Source organism: Callionymus lyra, chromosome 16 (assembly GCF_982586985.1).
Source record: "Callionymus lyra chromosome 16, fCalLyr1.hap1.1, whole genome shotgun sequence".
Classification (NCBI taxonomy): Eukaryota; Metazoa; Chordata; class Actinopteri; order Syngnathiformes; family Callionymidae; genus Callionymus; species Callionymus lyra.
Genome location: NC_141833.1, coordinates 7,725,062 through 7,742,453, shown reverse-complemented (window position 1 = coordinate 7,742,453; position 17,392 = coordinate 7,725,062). Strand labels below are relative to the sequence as shown.

General features: G+C 38.1%; 1 protein-coding gene across 1 annotated transcript in view; it reads right to left on the bottom strand.

Moving 5' to 3' along the window:
* Positions 1 to 1,338: 1,338 nt before the first annotated feature.
* Positions 1,339 to 17,392, bottom strand: part of LOC148063431 (BMP/retinoic acid-inducible neural-specific protein 3-like) — a 41,888-nt gene continuing 25,834 nt past the window's right edge. Inside the window, exons 4-7 of the mRNA XM_087811656.1 lie at positions 16,874 to 16,979; positions 12,428 to 12,664; positions 8,234 to 8,456; positions 1,339 to 2,508 (exon numbers count right to left, since the gene is read on the bottom strand). Coding sequence (XP_087667782.1) covers positions 1,383 to 2,508; positions 8,234 to 8,456; positions 12,428 to 12,664; positions 16,874 to 16,979 — 1,692 coding nt within the window. The 3' untranslated portion in view covers positions 1,339 to 1,382. The remainder of the gene's footprint in view (positions 2,509 to 8,233; positions 8,457 to 12,427; positions 12,665 to 16,873; positions 16,980 to 17,392) is intronic.

Sequence of the window (17,392 nt, the reverse complement as noted above, 5' to 3'; positions counted from 1 at the left end):
TGGCAAAGTCAGGTGGCAATTGAAAACTTGACTTAAAAAATGTCTCAAATTGGAGCTCCAGGAAAGGTTCTTTGTGCTTGAATAAATGAATGAATAAAATAAAAAACTTTGTTAAAGTTTGTTAAAGGTTTGGAAAATGTAAAGGTTATTTGGCAGAGAGTTTTCTAACAGCAGTGTAAAAAAGGGAGGCTTAAGAGTCGTAGTAGGAGCCACCTGGCATATATGAATGAGTCATCTGTACCAAAAATAATTCAGCTTTTTGCAAGTATTTTGGATTTCTTTTTAATTTTGAATTAATTTCTTATGTAACTTTAATGAAAAAAATCATACAACAAGATTCAAGGGGTGCATCTCAAGCACCTTGGCTATTTGGTTGAGATTTTTGCAGATTTATTTTTCTGCAAAAATGCAACATAGGTGTTTGAATTTAAAGAAATGAATAAAGTAATTGTCTAACAGCCTAAGGCAAGTTAAATGTAAGCAACATTTGAAACTAACGTTAAGACCAACTTGACCATATACCAAAAAAAACAATACTTCACCATCACTATCCATATTTGATAAAGTACAATATAAAAATCTAGAATTATTAACTGAACACATTTTAAGTCTGTTGAAGGATCTGAAGAAACCATTTAAATTGAATAGTTTTGTTACAAACTATTACTGAGCCCTTAATGAAAAACTTCAGATATCAACTACCAGATGAGAGTAGAAATCTATTGCTGCAAATTAAGAAAGCGAAAAAACCATGAAGAAAAACATATTTCATTCATTAGGTTAAAACACTGATGGAGATATTATGTGTTCCAATTTTAATTAACTATAGATTTCTTCATGTACATAGAAAAAAATGCTGTCAATGCTTTTATCACTTCAGTACAATAGCTGGCCCCCGCCAACTGAGCTGCTGCCAACCAAACACACTGAAACTGAACAGCTAACAACCCGAACTAAAAGATAAAGGAGTTCTAATAAACGTCGACGGACCATTTCACAAGTGTATAGATTAAGCCTTCGAGGCTGCAGCTCCCGGCGTCTTCTTTCTGTCATTCTTGAGCGATGATCCCGAAGAAATATATGACACGGGTGTAAAATCAACAGCTTTAGACTCAAGAAAAGTTGATTTAAAATCCGTTTTTTTTTTTTAAACTTTATTATTTTACAAAAGTATTTAAGACTTGCAGATATAACAGATATAATCCATTAAATTACACTGTTTTTTTTTTTATTTAGAAACATCCATTTTGTAATTGCCTATGTACAACAAAGCCTCGGACGACGTCTCAATCACTTGACAAATGGATCCAGTGGACGGAGAAAGCGGCTGGTTTGTGGCGAGAAGATAGAAAAAAAAAAAAAAAAGGGTAAAGGAAAAGCTATTAGCTGCAGAGTTTATTGGCCTCGTACTCCAAGTGGTCGGGTTGTCTGGCGCTGAAAGCTTGCAGGGCGGCGAGTATCCTGCTCACGTCCGCGCCCGACAACTTGAGTCTGTGACGGAGCAGACAGGCGAACAGATCCATGTGTGGGGCCCCCGGAGGGGACAGGCGGTTCACCCGGTACCGCAGCTCCACCAGCTGCAGCAGTGCCGAGTCCTGCGATCCCTGAGTGTACGGGTAGTCTATCTGCAGGATCAGATCCTGGATGGCCTCGGGGTCAAAGTACACGCTGTAACCAAACAGCTGCATGCTGTTCACTTTCATGTAGCCCACGTTAGAGGGCTCTGCGCCCTCGGGCGGCTCGTAGAAGAGCGTGGCGTTCTTGCCGCCCCCCGCCGCGCCTTCTCTGACGCGACTTCGCAGGTAGAAATGAACCGTCTCGAAGAAAGTCTTCCATCGGTTCCCCAGGGACAGCGTCCAGTTGTAGCAGTCCAGAGGGATCTCCAGCCGGGTCCGCTCCCAGTCCGGGTATCCGTGCTGACCCACGGGCATGGTCCAGCTCTCCGAGTGGCTCCCCCCGAACGGGTTTACAAAAATAGACAGCGCCGGCTCCACGGTGCTGTTCTTGGTCAGGCAGAACTGCACGGTGAGCCCGAGGAGCATGTGGACCCGGTTGGATTTGACCCGGTTGCTCTTCAGCGTGAGGAGCATCCGTTTCCTCCACGACGGGTCGAACCAGGTGTTGATCCGGACGTCGTTGCTGACGAAGACGGCGTGCAGGGAGAGGCGGGGGTCGCGCCGCTGGAGCAGGTACCGCAGCTCCACGTCCTGCAGGTCGCGGTCGCTCTCCAGGCCCAGGTAGGGCTCGGTGGGGTCGGGGACGGCGTGCCTGCAGGCGCCCTGGGTCAGGATGAAGCCCACGTTGCAGCTGGAGCATCGCGTGCGGTTCTCGGAGGAGCAGGAGGCGCAGCGGGGTCCGTCGCCCACCGAGCAGGGGAGGACGCCCTGGCAGTGCGGCTGGATGTACGGGCAGGAGCAGCTCAGGCTCTGGTCGCTGTAGACCCCCACCTGCTTGTTCTCGCTGCAGTAGAGCAGCGCCAGAGTGAAGCCCAGCCAGTAGTGGAGCGACCTGAGGACACAGACAACACAATCTGTCAGAAAACTTCTGTACCTTCAATCATTGAAAAAGTTTTACACGAAAACATTGACGTCCAAATAAAAACGAGTATTATTGTCAGATTACTTTTTTTTGTTGTTGATATTCCTCATGTTCTTAACCCACATTTCTTCTATTCTATACTATGTATACAAGATATTAAATATACATTTCTAACACTCAATTTTCATCACCAAAATAAAACTTTCAAAACGGAATTTTCAACCATTGTTATTTCTTAGCTGCTCAATTTTTATTTTATTTTATTTAGGTTCAAAATTAATCAATGTAAATGTATAAAAAGACTGAATATTGAAAAAAGAATCCATGTAAACAATCAAAATGTAAATACAAATTAAATGATAGAATATCTAATGTAAAAGTTGAAGAAGTTCCAAGTTGTATGGAAGTACATTTTTGAACATGAATTACGTACACACTTTTTATATTATGAAAATAAAACCAGATTTTTAATTAAACAATAAACATCACATTATTTGACATTGTGTTGTTTTCTAGTGATTTTTTTTCTACATTGAAAAATAAAAATGGACAGAAAAAATAAAAGTGCTTGCATTTCAAAAATTAAAGTCTAATTCTGATGCTTTAAAAAGAGTCTGACGGCCAACATTTACTTCTATACTACGCTGCCGTTTTCACACCAGAGGTGAGTTTTGGAAAGAATCTGGTGATACGATACATATCACAATACAGGTACAACAATACAATGTATTGTAATACTGTAGGAAAAAGGACATATTTGTAGTAATGTACGAGTACTTGGTCGACTCTGGTGTTCCAGAGTTTACAGACAACATGATTCTTGACGAAGTCGTAACTGCTTTCATTCATTTTGAAACCAAAATATGTCCAAACATCAGCTTTAAAAGCTGCTGGAGTCGACTGTATCCTCTCATACTCAGTCACCACTGGGCTCTTTCGGGATCTGATGGTTCATGTAGCTGCAGAAGACGAAATGACTGCTACCATCAACAAAAATAAATAAATAAATAAACACTGTGAATATTTGCATGTTCATTTGTAAATTAATGATCAAAATATCTTATTTTAAATACACCCATAACTCAAGTGTACATCGTTACAGAACCAAGATACACAAACAAATGTGATTCGAAGTAAGAAAAACAAAGAACAAAATAGATACAGCGCTATCGTAAAATTGATACGGTATCATGATTTATAATTTGATAGAAAACATAATGTACTTGTGTACCTTTCATTAATATATATTTTAATATTTATCTGAACACATGTTTTCTCTATACTGCCAGTGTTTAGAGTCAATTTTTACTCACACAAAATACCCGACGCTCAATATAGACCATCCTTGGTGTGACCTGTTCTGACCATAGACCCTTTATCATCCTTGCCCTTTAAAAATACCATAACTCCTCCACGGTTTATACTATCGAGACTACAAGTACCGACTGAAGGAAGAAACCCAGAGCTTGAGCTGTCAGATCTTTCGCCCAAACAGAGAGCAGATACAGCACAGTAGAGTCAAAGGTTACACATGCGTCAACTCCCCAATGTTCTCTAGGGTTAAATAAAAATAGCTCTATGGAAGTGTATCATTGCCATCTGGATATTGAATGGTTGGATTTAACATTTGAAATGTCAAAGGTTTCATTTCTTAATAATTAAATTCAATAATTTGTATATTTACAGGTTGATTTCTTTCATTGGTTATATCATAATTACATTGAAAAATACGAGTATTTTCTAATGGATTTATTTTTAGACATAGAGATTGATTATGTAATTCCAATAATTCACAAATCTTCTAAATTCAATGTATTTTAATTAGTAGCCTTTGGAATTCAATATAAAGAATGTACATATAATAGTGCCATGATTGACCTAAAGTTTGATCAAGTAGCTCTTTACTATTTTTGTATCGTCTGGTGGCTTTATTATAGCAACATTTTTATCTTGAATTTAAAAGGTTATTCATTAAAAAATATTGAATTAAGAATTATTGGAATTATTGGAATTAAAATGTCAAAATGTGTGTGTAAAAAGTATATACATACAATAAATATATATATATATATATAGACATTTTGACATTTTAATTCCATTTATCAGCTAATCTTTTAATATAAATATATAATTTATGTTAATGATTTAAATTATTGAATCAAAACAAATGTAACCTTTTGAAATATGAATTATTGAATCAAATAAGTTATTAAAACATTTAAATGCTTCAAAACTAAAAGCTACATTTTAATTAAAAAGTTAACATTACGTTCACTCAACTCAACAATTCAATATTCTGATGGCACTCACAACAATGATAGAAAAAGTGGCTGAAGCTGTGTTCAATGAGAGGGAGTGAGACATGAATATATTTGAGCTAAATTAGAAAGACAAGCATTGAGCAACATGAGTTTCAATTCGGGGTCAAGTTTCGGGACAAAAACCACTATTCTGGAGCCATAAAATCAAAACTCAAGTCAGTGATGTGTATGATTGTGGTAGTAAAAAGGTTAAAGCAGTGTGATCACAGCACAGCTTAACATCAAACACCGAGTGAGAAATCGCGCCCCTTCATTAATCCCGCCTCAGTAAAAGGGGCCGTTTTTAGCTTCAATAAAAACATTCCCTCATACGTACTGACAGGCTGAGATCCAGACGAGTGATGTGACTTTCTGTTCAGACATGAAACTCACTCTCTCTCACGCTGACATCTCCAGGCTCAGTGGAAATAAGATCAAAAAACATTTTCCTTTGTTCGTCACTAAGGTGAGAAATTTCATCAGCGCTACGGAGGATAGCGGTGATGAATTCAGCTCGACGTTCCTCCTCAAGGAAAAGTTCAGTTCATAGGAATAATACAATTATGACTTTCTCATGGAGACACTTGTTGAAAGAAAACTGAGGCCATGTAATTGAACTTTTTTGTTTCTGGCTACGTCGTCCAGCTCTTCCTTACTCCGACATAGCCAATCGGTCAGTCGCTAAGACCCATGACACCTTCAGGGAACTACGTAAAACCCGAAAGTTAACCACCGGAAATCAAATAATCTTTAGTCGGGTAAATAATGAAGAACTAAAACGACATTAGGGACGAGGGTGGGGAGGCAGCGTGATCAGAGGAGCTGTAATATATTTTACGGATTATTTTGGATTATATAAACTGTGAAAGCATGTGGAAAACAGTTGGTTTGGAAATGGTAATGCTATATGAAGAGTGAAAAAATGAAATGGTATTTTCACCCCCAAAAACTTTTTAATTCCCACGATATTAAGTAAAGCATCTTTTAAAAAAAACAAACCCCATTTTTTTTTCTTTTTCTTGCCTTACTGGTGTTGTGGGGGGGGGCGACTAGAGTCCATCCCAGCTAGCCAGGGCAGGAAGAAAGACACCCTAGACATCTACAAATCATTAAAGAGCTCAGTAGTTCCGAAAATATTTTCTGTCTTTTTTATTTGTTCATTTTTATTGAATCATTTAATATTGAAAGGTGACCTTAAAAAATAATTGGAAAAAAAGGAGAATATTATCACCATAAATAAATAATATTTACACATAGAGCTAAATATTGTAATTCCAATAATTAAAAAATATATTTTCTAAATTCAATATTTGTATTTTATTTTTTTTAAGCCTTTTTAAATCAATGTACATGCTTTAGTTTAATAGCACCACCATTGTACTACTTAATGTAAAAGGCTACAGACATTTTTCAAAATAATTAATTTTTTCACACTTTTTTTCAATTTGATATAATTTAAAAATATATTTTCTAAATCCAATATTTTTTAATCCGTAGCCTTTTAAATTCAATATACATTTCTCTGTTTGTGGCAACTTATTCATACTGAATTTAGAAGGCAACTACGACTTTTAAAATATATTATATTATTTCCTTTTACACATAGAGTTTGATATTCTAATTCCATTAATTTACAAATACATATAATAAATTCAATATTATTTTTATTTTGTAGCCTTTTAAATTAAATTACAGTTCTGAAAAGAGCTCTATGGATCTAAATCCTTACTTATTTACTTATAAGAGTGCAAACATTTTTATTCTGATTTAATAAGCTATGGTTATTTAATATGATTTTTTTCACATAGAGTTTTGTATCCTAATTCCAATATGATGACCAAGTTTTATTTTTTCCATTCCTAGCCTTTGAAAAGCCTCATTTGCCAACATTTGTTCTCAGTTTGATTTTAAGGATTAAAGTAAAATTTCCTTTTTGCCAAATTGCCTCAATGAATCAATATATTTTCTTTCAATTTCCAGTAATTTGCGGTAAAACATTCTCCAAATACAATACAACTGGAGAAACAAACTAACTTTTTATTGAATGACATTGATTTTAAACCCAATACAGTGTATTCTAGGAGGCGCTGTTTAATGTTTGTATATTTTTTGGGACCGAGGGAGGAAACCCGAGTGCCTCGAGAGAAAACGCAGCACATGACCTACATTAATGAACAAGTAAAACCTGACGATTTTACTGGCCACATAAAAACCCCCGCGAATGCCTTTTTGATACAGACCGGCCGGCGCTCGTAAAGGAATGTAATTGGAGCGTAGACTGAAGAGGCCGCGTTGGAGTTTTGACGAGCGAGGCTGATTGATTGTGTCATTTAGTTAATTTTCCTCCTCGCAAATGCCCATCAGCCGAAAAAGCGTTGGCGAGGCCCGGGCATAAATCCGACTGGAGTTATGACCTCTGTGGTCTCCGATAGTGCGTCCAGGTGGGATTGAAGCAGCAGCTGCACCAGTAAAATGACTCAAGATTGAATAAAAAAAAAAGAGAGCTGCTGCAGAGTGGATTTTTTTTTCTTTCCGGACATGCTCCCCCTCTCTGTATTTGTGCGATGGGATTGATTGTAATGCAGGGTTCTGGGTCGATTGGCGAGAGAAATCTGACGGGCCGGACATGATCGCGTTTGTCTTTGGGCTGCAAACGCAGAGGTTCCTCTGTCAGCACTTTCTCACCTCCCGCTTCTCTCCGGTGTGTTTCAATAAGTATCGTCTCGCGCCGCCGCCTCCTCGCCGCGCCCCGCGGCATAAATCATTTTCATAATTACAAGTTTTTTGGGGAGCACCTTGGGTTAAGAGTAGAACCCCCCCCCCTCCCCACCCCGCCATCATGTAAGGAAGTAAGTAAGTCATTTTTATTTGTATAGTGCTTTTCCAGACCAGGGTCACAAAGCGCTTAAACAATCAAAACAATATTCAATAAAGTATATAATTTAAAGATCAAGATAAAACTGATAACACAACAGGAGTTCCAGAAAATCAAGGAAAAGCCTGAACAAATAAAAACGTCTTAAGATGTTTCTTAAAGTAGTCAGTAGATCCATCAAACGCAAAGAGAGAGGAAGATCGTTCCAAAGCTTAGGAGCAACAGCCTGAAAAGATTTCTCTCCTCTGGTCCTGAGTCGTGTTCAGGAACCATAAGTAGATTCTGATCCACAGACCTCAGAGCCCGAGCTGGGGTGTAAGGCTGGATCAGATCACTGATGTAAGGAGGAGTCTGACCATGAATAGATCTGAAAGTAAGAACCAGAATTTTAAAGTTGATCCTGAAAGAAACTGGAAGCCAGTGAAGATTTTTAAGGATCGGAGAAATGTGAGTTCTTCTACTTGAGTGGGTCAGAATTCTGGCTGCAGAGTTCTGAATCAACTGCAGGCGAGAGTCTTACCTGGGCCTCTGCAGGACTATCCGAGGCTGCTTCTGGCACCTCTTGCTGAGGCTGAAGAGCTTGTTAGACGTGCGCCGAGCTTTGCCGAGAAGCTGGTTGCTGCTGGTCTCCAGCTGCCTGTAGCGCTGCAGCAGGCTGGCTTCGTTCCTCCATAAGTGTTCCACGACAGATGTGTTCAGAGCGTAATGCGTTGGCAGCTTCCCAACGAAACCTTGGAACTCCTCTGTAAGGAAAGTAGAAGTTGAGTGAGTAAACTCTGCCGCTGGCCATGAGCCACGGGGTGAGATTATCAAAAAAGTGAAAAAAAATAAATGTCTAATGCTTACTGTGTCTCCCAGAGAAGTAAACAGCTCAAGAAGAGAGATTACAGCGGCGTGCCAAGAACTCTTCCTTTGTTACTTTTATTTTTTATGTTCATCTATGTGAGAGTTCACTGGTGTTTTTGCTGCAGTGCAACTCATACTTCATGTTAATGGGGATGACGCAGTCGAGAAAATATTATTCCGAGCTCTCTGGATAACAGAGCCACAAATTTAAGCCTCCATATGGGTCATTAAACCGGATCCATGGAACTCTTAAAGAGATTTAATATAAGTGACATCACAGTCTTAATGTCGGGGGGGAAGAAGAAGCCGATAAACAAGCAGCTTGAAAAGTTATAACGTTAATCCCTGGTGTATTGCGTTATTACGCCTTGAATCCGCCCCCCACGGAAGTAATTAGCATTTTCCCTCAACAGCTCCCGTAATGCTTTGCCGCCCAGCCGACCAATCACAGCTGGTAATCACTTCTGATACGGCAACATAAGCCATATTCGCACGGGATTAGTATTACCTGGGCACCTTTGGTAAATGTATTGAATTCTCACATTACAAATCACAGACGCATTCACACAGGATTAAATCTACGACACTCTTCGCAATTATTACAAATCACCAAAGGTCCCCAGGTAATCCTAATCCCCTGTTAATATGGCTATAGACGTGGAATTTAAATATAGTATTGTAGCGACCAATCAGCCGTCAATCATAGAAAAATTAAAATTATAAAATATAATTTTGAATTATTATTCAAATATATAATAAAAAATAACACATCAATTATTGTTGTAATATCGAAATACATTTTTTTCAGTGATATCGTTAATAATAATATATATATATATTTTTTTTTAAACAAATAAAACATTTAAACTTTCAATATATAAATTATTGAATTCCTTCATTAGCCAATCACTGACAGTCATCATGTACACAGTATTGTATAGAAAGGCATCATGGGAGTTCCATCCATCCATCCAACCATCATCCATCCATCCATCCATCCATCCATCCATCCATCCATCCATCCATCCATCCATCCATCCATCCATCCATCCATCCATCCATCCAACCATCCATCCATCCATCCAACCATCATCCATACATCCATCCATCCATCCAACACCCACCCACCCATCCATCCATCCATCCAACCATCATCCATCCATCCATCCATCCATCCATCCATCCATCCATCCATCCATCCATCCATCCATCCATCCATCCATCCATCCATCCATCCATCCAACCATCATCCATACATCCATCCATCCATCCAACACCCACCCATCCATCCATCCATCCATCCATCCAACACCCACCCACCCACCCATCCATCCACCCACCCATCCATCCATCCATCCATCCATCCATCCATCCATCCATCCATCCACCCACCCATCCATCCATCCATCCATCCATCCATCCATCCATCCAACACCCATCCATCCATCCATCCATCCATCCATCCATCCATCCATCCATCCATCCATCCATCCATCCATCCATCCATCCAACACCCATCCATCCATCCATCCATCCATCCATCCATCCATCCATCCATCCATCCATCCATCCATCCATCCATCCATCCATCCATCCATCCATCCATCCATCCATCCATCCATCCATCCATCATCCATACATCCATCCAACACCCACCCATCCACCCATCCATCCATCTATCTACCATCTATCTATCTATTGATGGTCTGATGAAGCTTCATGAAACAGTGTCATGTTGTTTAGAGGTCAGTAGGTGGCGCCAATAGTTCAAAAATGATGTGGTGTTTCATTAGAACAGTTGTTCAAAACAAAGGGAAATGCAGAGACCGCCATCTAGTGGACTCTGAAGATAATGACACTGCTTCATTAAGCGTCATCAGACCATCACTAGTGACTACCACAATATTTTGCTGATCAAGATATATTTTAATATTTTTAAAAACCTGCAAAACAGCTGAACTGTGATATGGCAAGAGATCCCTTTTCTCACTATTTTAATAAAGCGATGGCTTCACTTTTTAAGTTAAAAAATAATCTTCCCTCCTACTCAGTATTAGCATTAAAAGGGGTCACAAACTAAGGTTGCATTGTTACATTTCTGGCTATTATTGCTCTATTTAAGAACATTTAAATTGCATATCAGTAAAGTGGAGATGAAGCCAGAGGAGCCTCCAGGATACATGACCGTGTTCTTTAATTTTATTCAATGTTTAAGTCAAACAAAAAGCCTTGTGTGGGTTTTTCTCATTACCATTTTGTATGAATCTTTTTTTGTGGTTGCATTTATCATTTTTTTCTTTCTGTTATTTTTGAGTGTTGATAGGTTTTTCCAGTTTATTTTGATTCCACATTGTAAACACATACGTATATGCTACAATAAAAACAATAAACAATTGCATGTTTAATAAAAATAATATTTTAGTAGATATATGTATTTATATATTTTTAAATGGGGCCAAAATGGCAAGACAGACAATTACAAGAAAAGGTTAAAAAAAAGTAGAAAAAACATTCAAAATAGATGAATAATAATAAAAAATATTCATATAATTGTATCTTTAAATCTGGTGCTGTGTTTGTATTTGGCCAGCAAAATTGATGATTTAGTTTTGTTTTACTTATTTATTTATAATAAAACATTATGTTTCAAATAGAATTTGTCTGAAATGTACATTTACGTGTGTCATTTTTTAATCAAATATATTAATTCTATGATGAGTTTGTGTTAAACAACGTCACCTTTTTATAAAGAGAAATATTGATTCTTATGTGTCATTTATGCATTATATTCATGGCAATATACGTTATTTAACTATAAACAAAATACTTTAGATTATAATCTCATTTTAATTCAATGTATTTAGAAATTATTTCTCTAATACTTATTGTGTTATTACTAAAGCGTTACATTATTATCATAAAATGTGAGATAAAATAAAGAAGTATATAATATATATATATATAAACAAAGCCAAACTTTCAGTAAAAAAAATTTCCATTATTAAAAAATAATTCAATGCTTGACAAAACCCGACCATAACTAATAGAGCGTGTTGTGTGTTGAAAGGCCTCATGGGAGTTCATTGGATGCAGAGATTTGAGCGACGCTTCTCTGTTTGCATCAGACATATTTCACGCTGTGAATGTGTGGATTGGAGCCTCAGGAGTTTATCAGATTTGTGAAGAAGAAGAAGAAAATAAAACGATCCGTGTAAATGACTTTGTAAATACCAGTGGAATCTCCTTGTCTCCGCATTAATATGGGTTTTTTACGGTAATTATAGCAGTGTCTTCAAATTAATCCAATGATTCGTTATTAGGTACTTGGATGCGAGCCACACATTGTTTGAGTGCTAGTTCATTTATTTGTGCAGGAATCCAATTTGCCGTGCGTGGAGCTCAGGGAAATTACCGCAGGAGCTCTGGAAGCAAAATAAATCCACTGCTTTTATTCATTCAGTCCATTTTTTGGGGGGAAAATGTTAAACAATCAACGGACGATCCCCGGGAAACGCCGCTGTAGGTCGTCACAGAATTCGCAATTCATCAATAGGTTTGGGGGCCTTTTTAAACAAAGTTATCTTCTTCTGATCGAGCGTGTTTCGGGCCCCGGGGCTCCTGACGCGATCGTGTGATGTCGGATCTGACACCTTGAGTGACGGCGCTTTGATCCGGAGTCTGAAGTTGGCAGTTCAGACTCCAAGACTCCAGACAAGAACACGTGTTTCTTTTTGTTGACGACAGCGCTCAGATCTTTTTTTTATTATTATTTATCTTCAGGAAAAACATGTATTGAACCCTCCGCAGAGGATTCCTAGAACATCGTTCTCATCTACGAGGTGATTCCCTCTCTCTTGGCTCTCCTCACCTGATTCTTCGAACTCCTGGTGGACGAGCCTCAGGGCGTCCCGGATGCTCACGAGGTTGTTCTGGAGCGTGTTGAGATCGGCTTGAGGACAGTTGCAGCGGGGGAAGTCCGGGCTGCACTCGCACCAGCAGTCGCCGTCCCGGCACTTAAACTGCCCCTCTGATTTACAGCCGATGTAGTCCAGAGCCGCCTGAACGAAGCGACCTTGTAGGTAACTGGGGAGGACAACCTGCAGCCCTGCGGAGGGAAACACACACGGCGTCCTTAGAACTTAACTTACAGCACCTTTTGGAATACTCAAGCTGGGAATACAAATAAACAAACAAAAAACACACACAAAAATACATGTATTTACTCTGCAAAAGCACTGATTTAACCTGCTAGCTAGTGATGGTCTGATAAAGTTTCATGAAACAGTGTCATGTTGTTTAGAGGTCAGTAGGTGGCGCCATCCGTTTAAAAATGATTGTTGTTTAAAAGAAAGGAAAATAGTGCAGAGACTGCCATCTAGTGGACTTTGATAAGAATGACACTGCTTCATGAAGCTTCATCACTACTGCTACCTAGTCAACATAGCAACCCTAAAACATCATGGAATGCACCATAGTAAAGGTTTATAATATCATAATGAAAACACTAAACTCATGGACTTATTTCATAAAACATTTTTTTAAGGAGCTCCCTTTTCCATAAATGTGAGTTTCCATCAAAAACTGAAGTCGATCCAAATGGAACTCACTTCAGACTTTTAAATCACTCCTCAAAGCCCACCTGTTGAAAAATGATTACTCATTATTGTGTTTTGTATACTTGTTTAACCATTTTTCTTGTGTCTTCTTCTTTTGTTGTAATGTGTCTTTGTTAGTAAAGGTCTGATGAAGGTTCATGAAGCAGTGTCAGTATTTTCAGAGTCCACTAGATGGCGGTCTCTGCACTATTTGTTTTGAACAATTGTTTCAATGAAACATCACATCATTTTTAAATGTTTCAACACTGTTTCATGAAGCTTCATTAGACCACTTTAAGTGTCCCAGAAAGTGCTGAAGAAATACAAAGTATTATTATTATTATTATTATTATTATTACTTATAAGTGTTTGAAAAATGAATGAATACATGACATAACACTTTTGTCACACAAAAATATGGCAAACAAAAGTGTTCGTTTTCAATGTAATATTTTGTTAGGAAAAATAAATTGCCATAGAGTATCAAATTTCAAGGGTTTAAAAATAGAAATTAACAAAATAAATGCAAAGTTCCATCCCTCCATTTACTTCATCCTTTATGGCAAGAATGTTGAAAGTCAGGCCTGAGGGCTATTGGAGGCCCTGGTTTAGATTTTATTTGGCCCATAAAAAATGCAATTTTAAATTTCTTCATAAAAATTGTCAAACTTTATTTCTAGAATAATACAAAATATATATTTAAGTTAATGAACAAATAGTTACAAGATTGTGAGCAAAGGTAAGATTATATAAAAAAGAAACATGTTTAAAAAGCATAAAAAAAGCATTAAATGACAAGACAAAAAAAAGGAAAAAAAGTACAACATTGGAGAGCGCAGTCCTCCACCAAGCAGCTCATTTATAACTATGCAAGTTATTTTAGATTCACATGCATTTAATCCATTTAATTTGATGCTTTTTTTAGCGATTGAAATATTGTCAGAAACAAAAAAGCAGGTGCCAGTAGTGTTTCAGGATTTCTCGCACAACACAGTAGAAACCAGAATGACGAAGAAAATGTCAATATCCAGACGGTACTTCAGCCATTAAACATTGCCTTTTTGTATTGAAATTATTTGAAAATTGAAATTTTCCGTTCCTTTGCAGAGAAAAAGCTAGTAATGGAGACACAGTCATGGTTAAATAAGTAGCAGTTGCTCAATCTAAAGTATAAATACATGTTGTTGTACATGTAGGAGTTGCTGTAGGTGTGGAATTGTCACGATATTCACAGATAAATTATTGTAGTCTTGTTATAAGCATAGGTGAACGTTGCAAGGTTACATTTGTGCAGAAATAGAATATGTACTTCAAAAGAGATGATCTCAACTGGTGCAAGGAAGTGAAGAGATTGTAAAGGTATTAATAACCTATAGTTGGATTTATCATAATGGTGGTAGCATTAATAGAAAATCTAGAAGTGGCAGAGCTTATATGAGAATAGTTGCAAGAGTAGAACAACTCAGTAAAAGTTACTGTGGTATCACTAGAGAAGAGATGGTTGTAGTAATTACAGCCATCATAGTAGATACACACCCTTTCTAGTGGGATATAACTAGGACTAAAAATAAGAATTCATGCAGCCGGGGCCAATTATTATTATTATCAAGCCGATGCCAGGGGTTGTCTCCGAAATGTGACGAATGCAGTGTAGCTGAAGATAGATAAATATTTTCCCTCTCAGTGAAACTGCATTTGATGTCAGGAAATGATTTAACCACATGAGCCCGCCACAGTGCCGGGCGCACATTTCTTGATTAGGATTAAAATGACTTCTGAAATTTATTTTCGGTCAGTCCCACACACTCCCCTCTGCAGCCAGAAATAATGGAAGACCGAGCTGGAGACATTTCTCCAAGAAGCGCCGCCCGGATCGGAGTATAAAAGAGTTCGGGGGAGACGACTGGGCTTTTTACGAAATTAAACCATACATTTGAGTCCCATTAAAAAAGAATTAATAGTGAACAATTGGCTGGGAGCGGAGGCTCCTTCACACAAGGTCCTTTTCCCGATTAATTGGGTAAACTTGGAAGGAACACGAGCGCACAAATGGCTACAACAGACAATGTTGGGGATTTTGACAACCCTCCAATGAGACTCTTGGGTAACTTTTACATTTAAGCGCTTCAATCATGGCGTTTATTATGATCCTTTCTGGAGTACGCGGCACGGCGGCGGACGATAATGGATTGACAAAGTGCTGCTTTAAAAGCACACGACAAAGCAACAAAGGAACCTTGCACTGTGTTGACCCGTGAGCCTTTCATATACATTAAGTAACCTTGACCATAACCAGAGTTGATAAAAACAAACTTCATGCTCCATCAGACCGAATCACTTGTTTATCGTGGGGACTGAAATAACCTTGATCAGTGCCTCTTTGGAATCCAACAATGGACAAAAAAAGTACGATATTGAAGTTCACATTGTCCTTAGCAACAAGGACCTAGCATGTGTCTTTCTGGGTCGACCTTTTTTCTCCTTCTACACTGAATTTGTGAGCCTTTATTTGACATCTGATAGACTGAACTTTCTGATGGTAGAAAATGAAAAAAAAATTCAACTTTTGGCGAAATACCAATAGTATATTCTTATTTTTTATATGCGTCAAAAGGACGGCAGCACAAAGAGCTAGTGATGGTCTGATGAAGCTTCATGAAGCAGTGTCATTATTTTCGGAGCCCACTAGATGGTGGTCTCTGCGCTATTTTCCTTTGTTTTGAAACATCACATCATTTTTTTTTAAACTGATGGCGCCACCTACTGACCTCTAAACAACATGACACTGCTTCATGAAGCTTCATCAGACCAACACTAGTAAAAAGTGGTGAGAAAAAAAAGTTGTCTTGTCTAATTACAAAGGCACATTTTAACTTCTTTTTTTTCTTGTTCGCACCAGAATCTTTCGCACGCCCACCAGGCACAAGATAGATTTGAGTCTTTACTGAGGTAAAAATGGAAGTAAAAGATACAGTTTGTTTTTATTTTAATCCTAATACCATTTGTATTCTCTAAGGGAAGTTGTTTCTGAGGCCTTGAAATGACAGTGTGATCATTTTAAGGAAACAATACAATAAACAATCATAGTAAAACATATTTTCAGTTAATTAATTTGTAATCAAAATTATTATTTTTAAACAAACAGTTTTTTAGTCTTTGAAATCGTATTATTGGTCAAAATCAGAGACGCTTAAATGCCCAGTAGGTGGCAGTGTCGACAACATAAAGAGAAGGTGAGAAAGTAAGCCAGCCAAGTTGTTTGTTGTGATTTAAAACACCACGAAAATGCAATGATCAGTTACATCATCAACATTTTCCTGAAAATATCAATGGAATCCGTCAACCTGTTTTCGGAGAAAATTTCCACTAAAAGACCACATCTTTGAAGCAGGTAATAAAGGTGCAACCTTGGGATTATGTATCGCTAGAACTTTCTTTTCTTCTTCTCTACGTTATTTTTATTCCTCAAGATCCAAAGTGCTGTTGTCACATTTAGACTAAAGTGTGAGGCAGGGACCTAGAGAGTCACTTCCTCTCATGAAATATTTACTTCATAACACTCTCACAACAGTCTTCGAAACACACTTTGAACCAGAGCCGGAACCATCCGCCAAATCTCTGGTGACTGGAAACGTACCTGGGGTTGAACTCAGATTGATGATGATTGATTATGATGATGATGATGACAAAAGAAAGATGAGTTTTGCTGGGATTTTTACCTTGGAGTTGCACCTTGTTCTCTGGACTGTGCACCAAAACGGAACTGACCGTGTCGAGATTGTCGTAGTTGCTGCATCCGAGCGGCCCGGTCCTGGTTTCACTCACCTGCCGGATAGTTAAAAAAAATAGAAAGATTAAAAAGACGGTTAGTCTAGTAGTTTACTTCGAACAAAGACGCCGTCAGTTTTGGCGGGACTCGCTGCGACGACGCACTTTCGTTCGTCAAACCAAACTTTTTGATAATCGTCTACAAAGAATCCCATTTGACTTCTCGATCCGAAATCCGTGTATTTGAGTCACAAAGTTTTGCCGGAGAACGGTTAAATATTCACAGTAAGATGTATTATTTCCCCGCTCTCCTGTAATTCAAACACGTTCGCACCAAATCCTGGGCCCATGTGTTTTTAATGAGATTTTTGTTAGAGTATAACAGGTGGTGCTTTTCATTCCTGATAAAATATGATATGATTCTCAACTTTATTCATTTCCTGCTGTTGCTGTCTCCCACTGATCTTCAA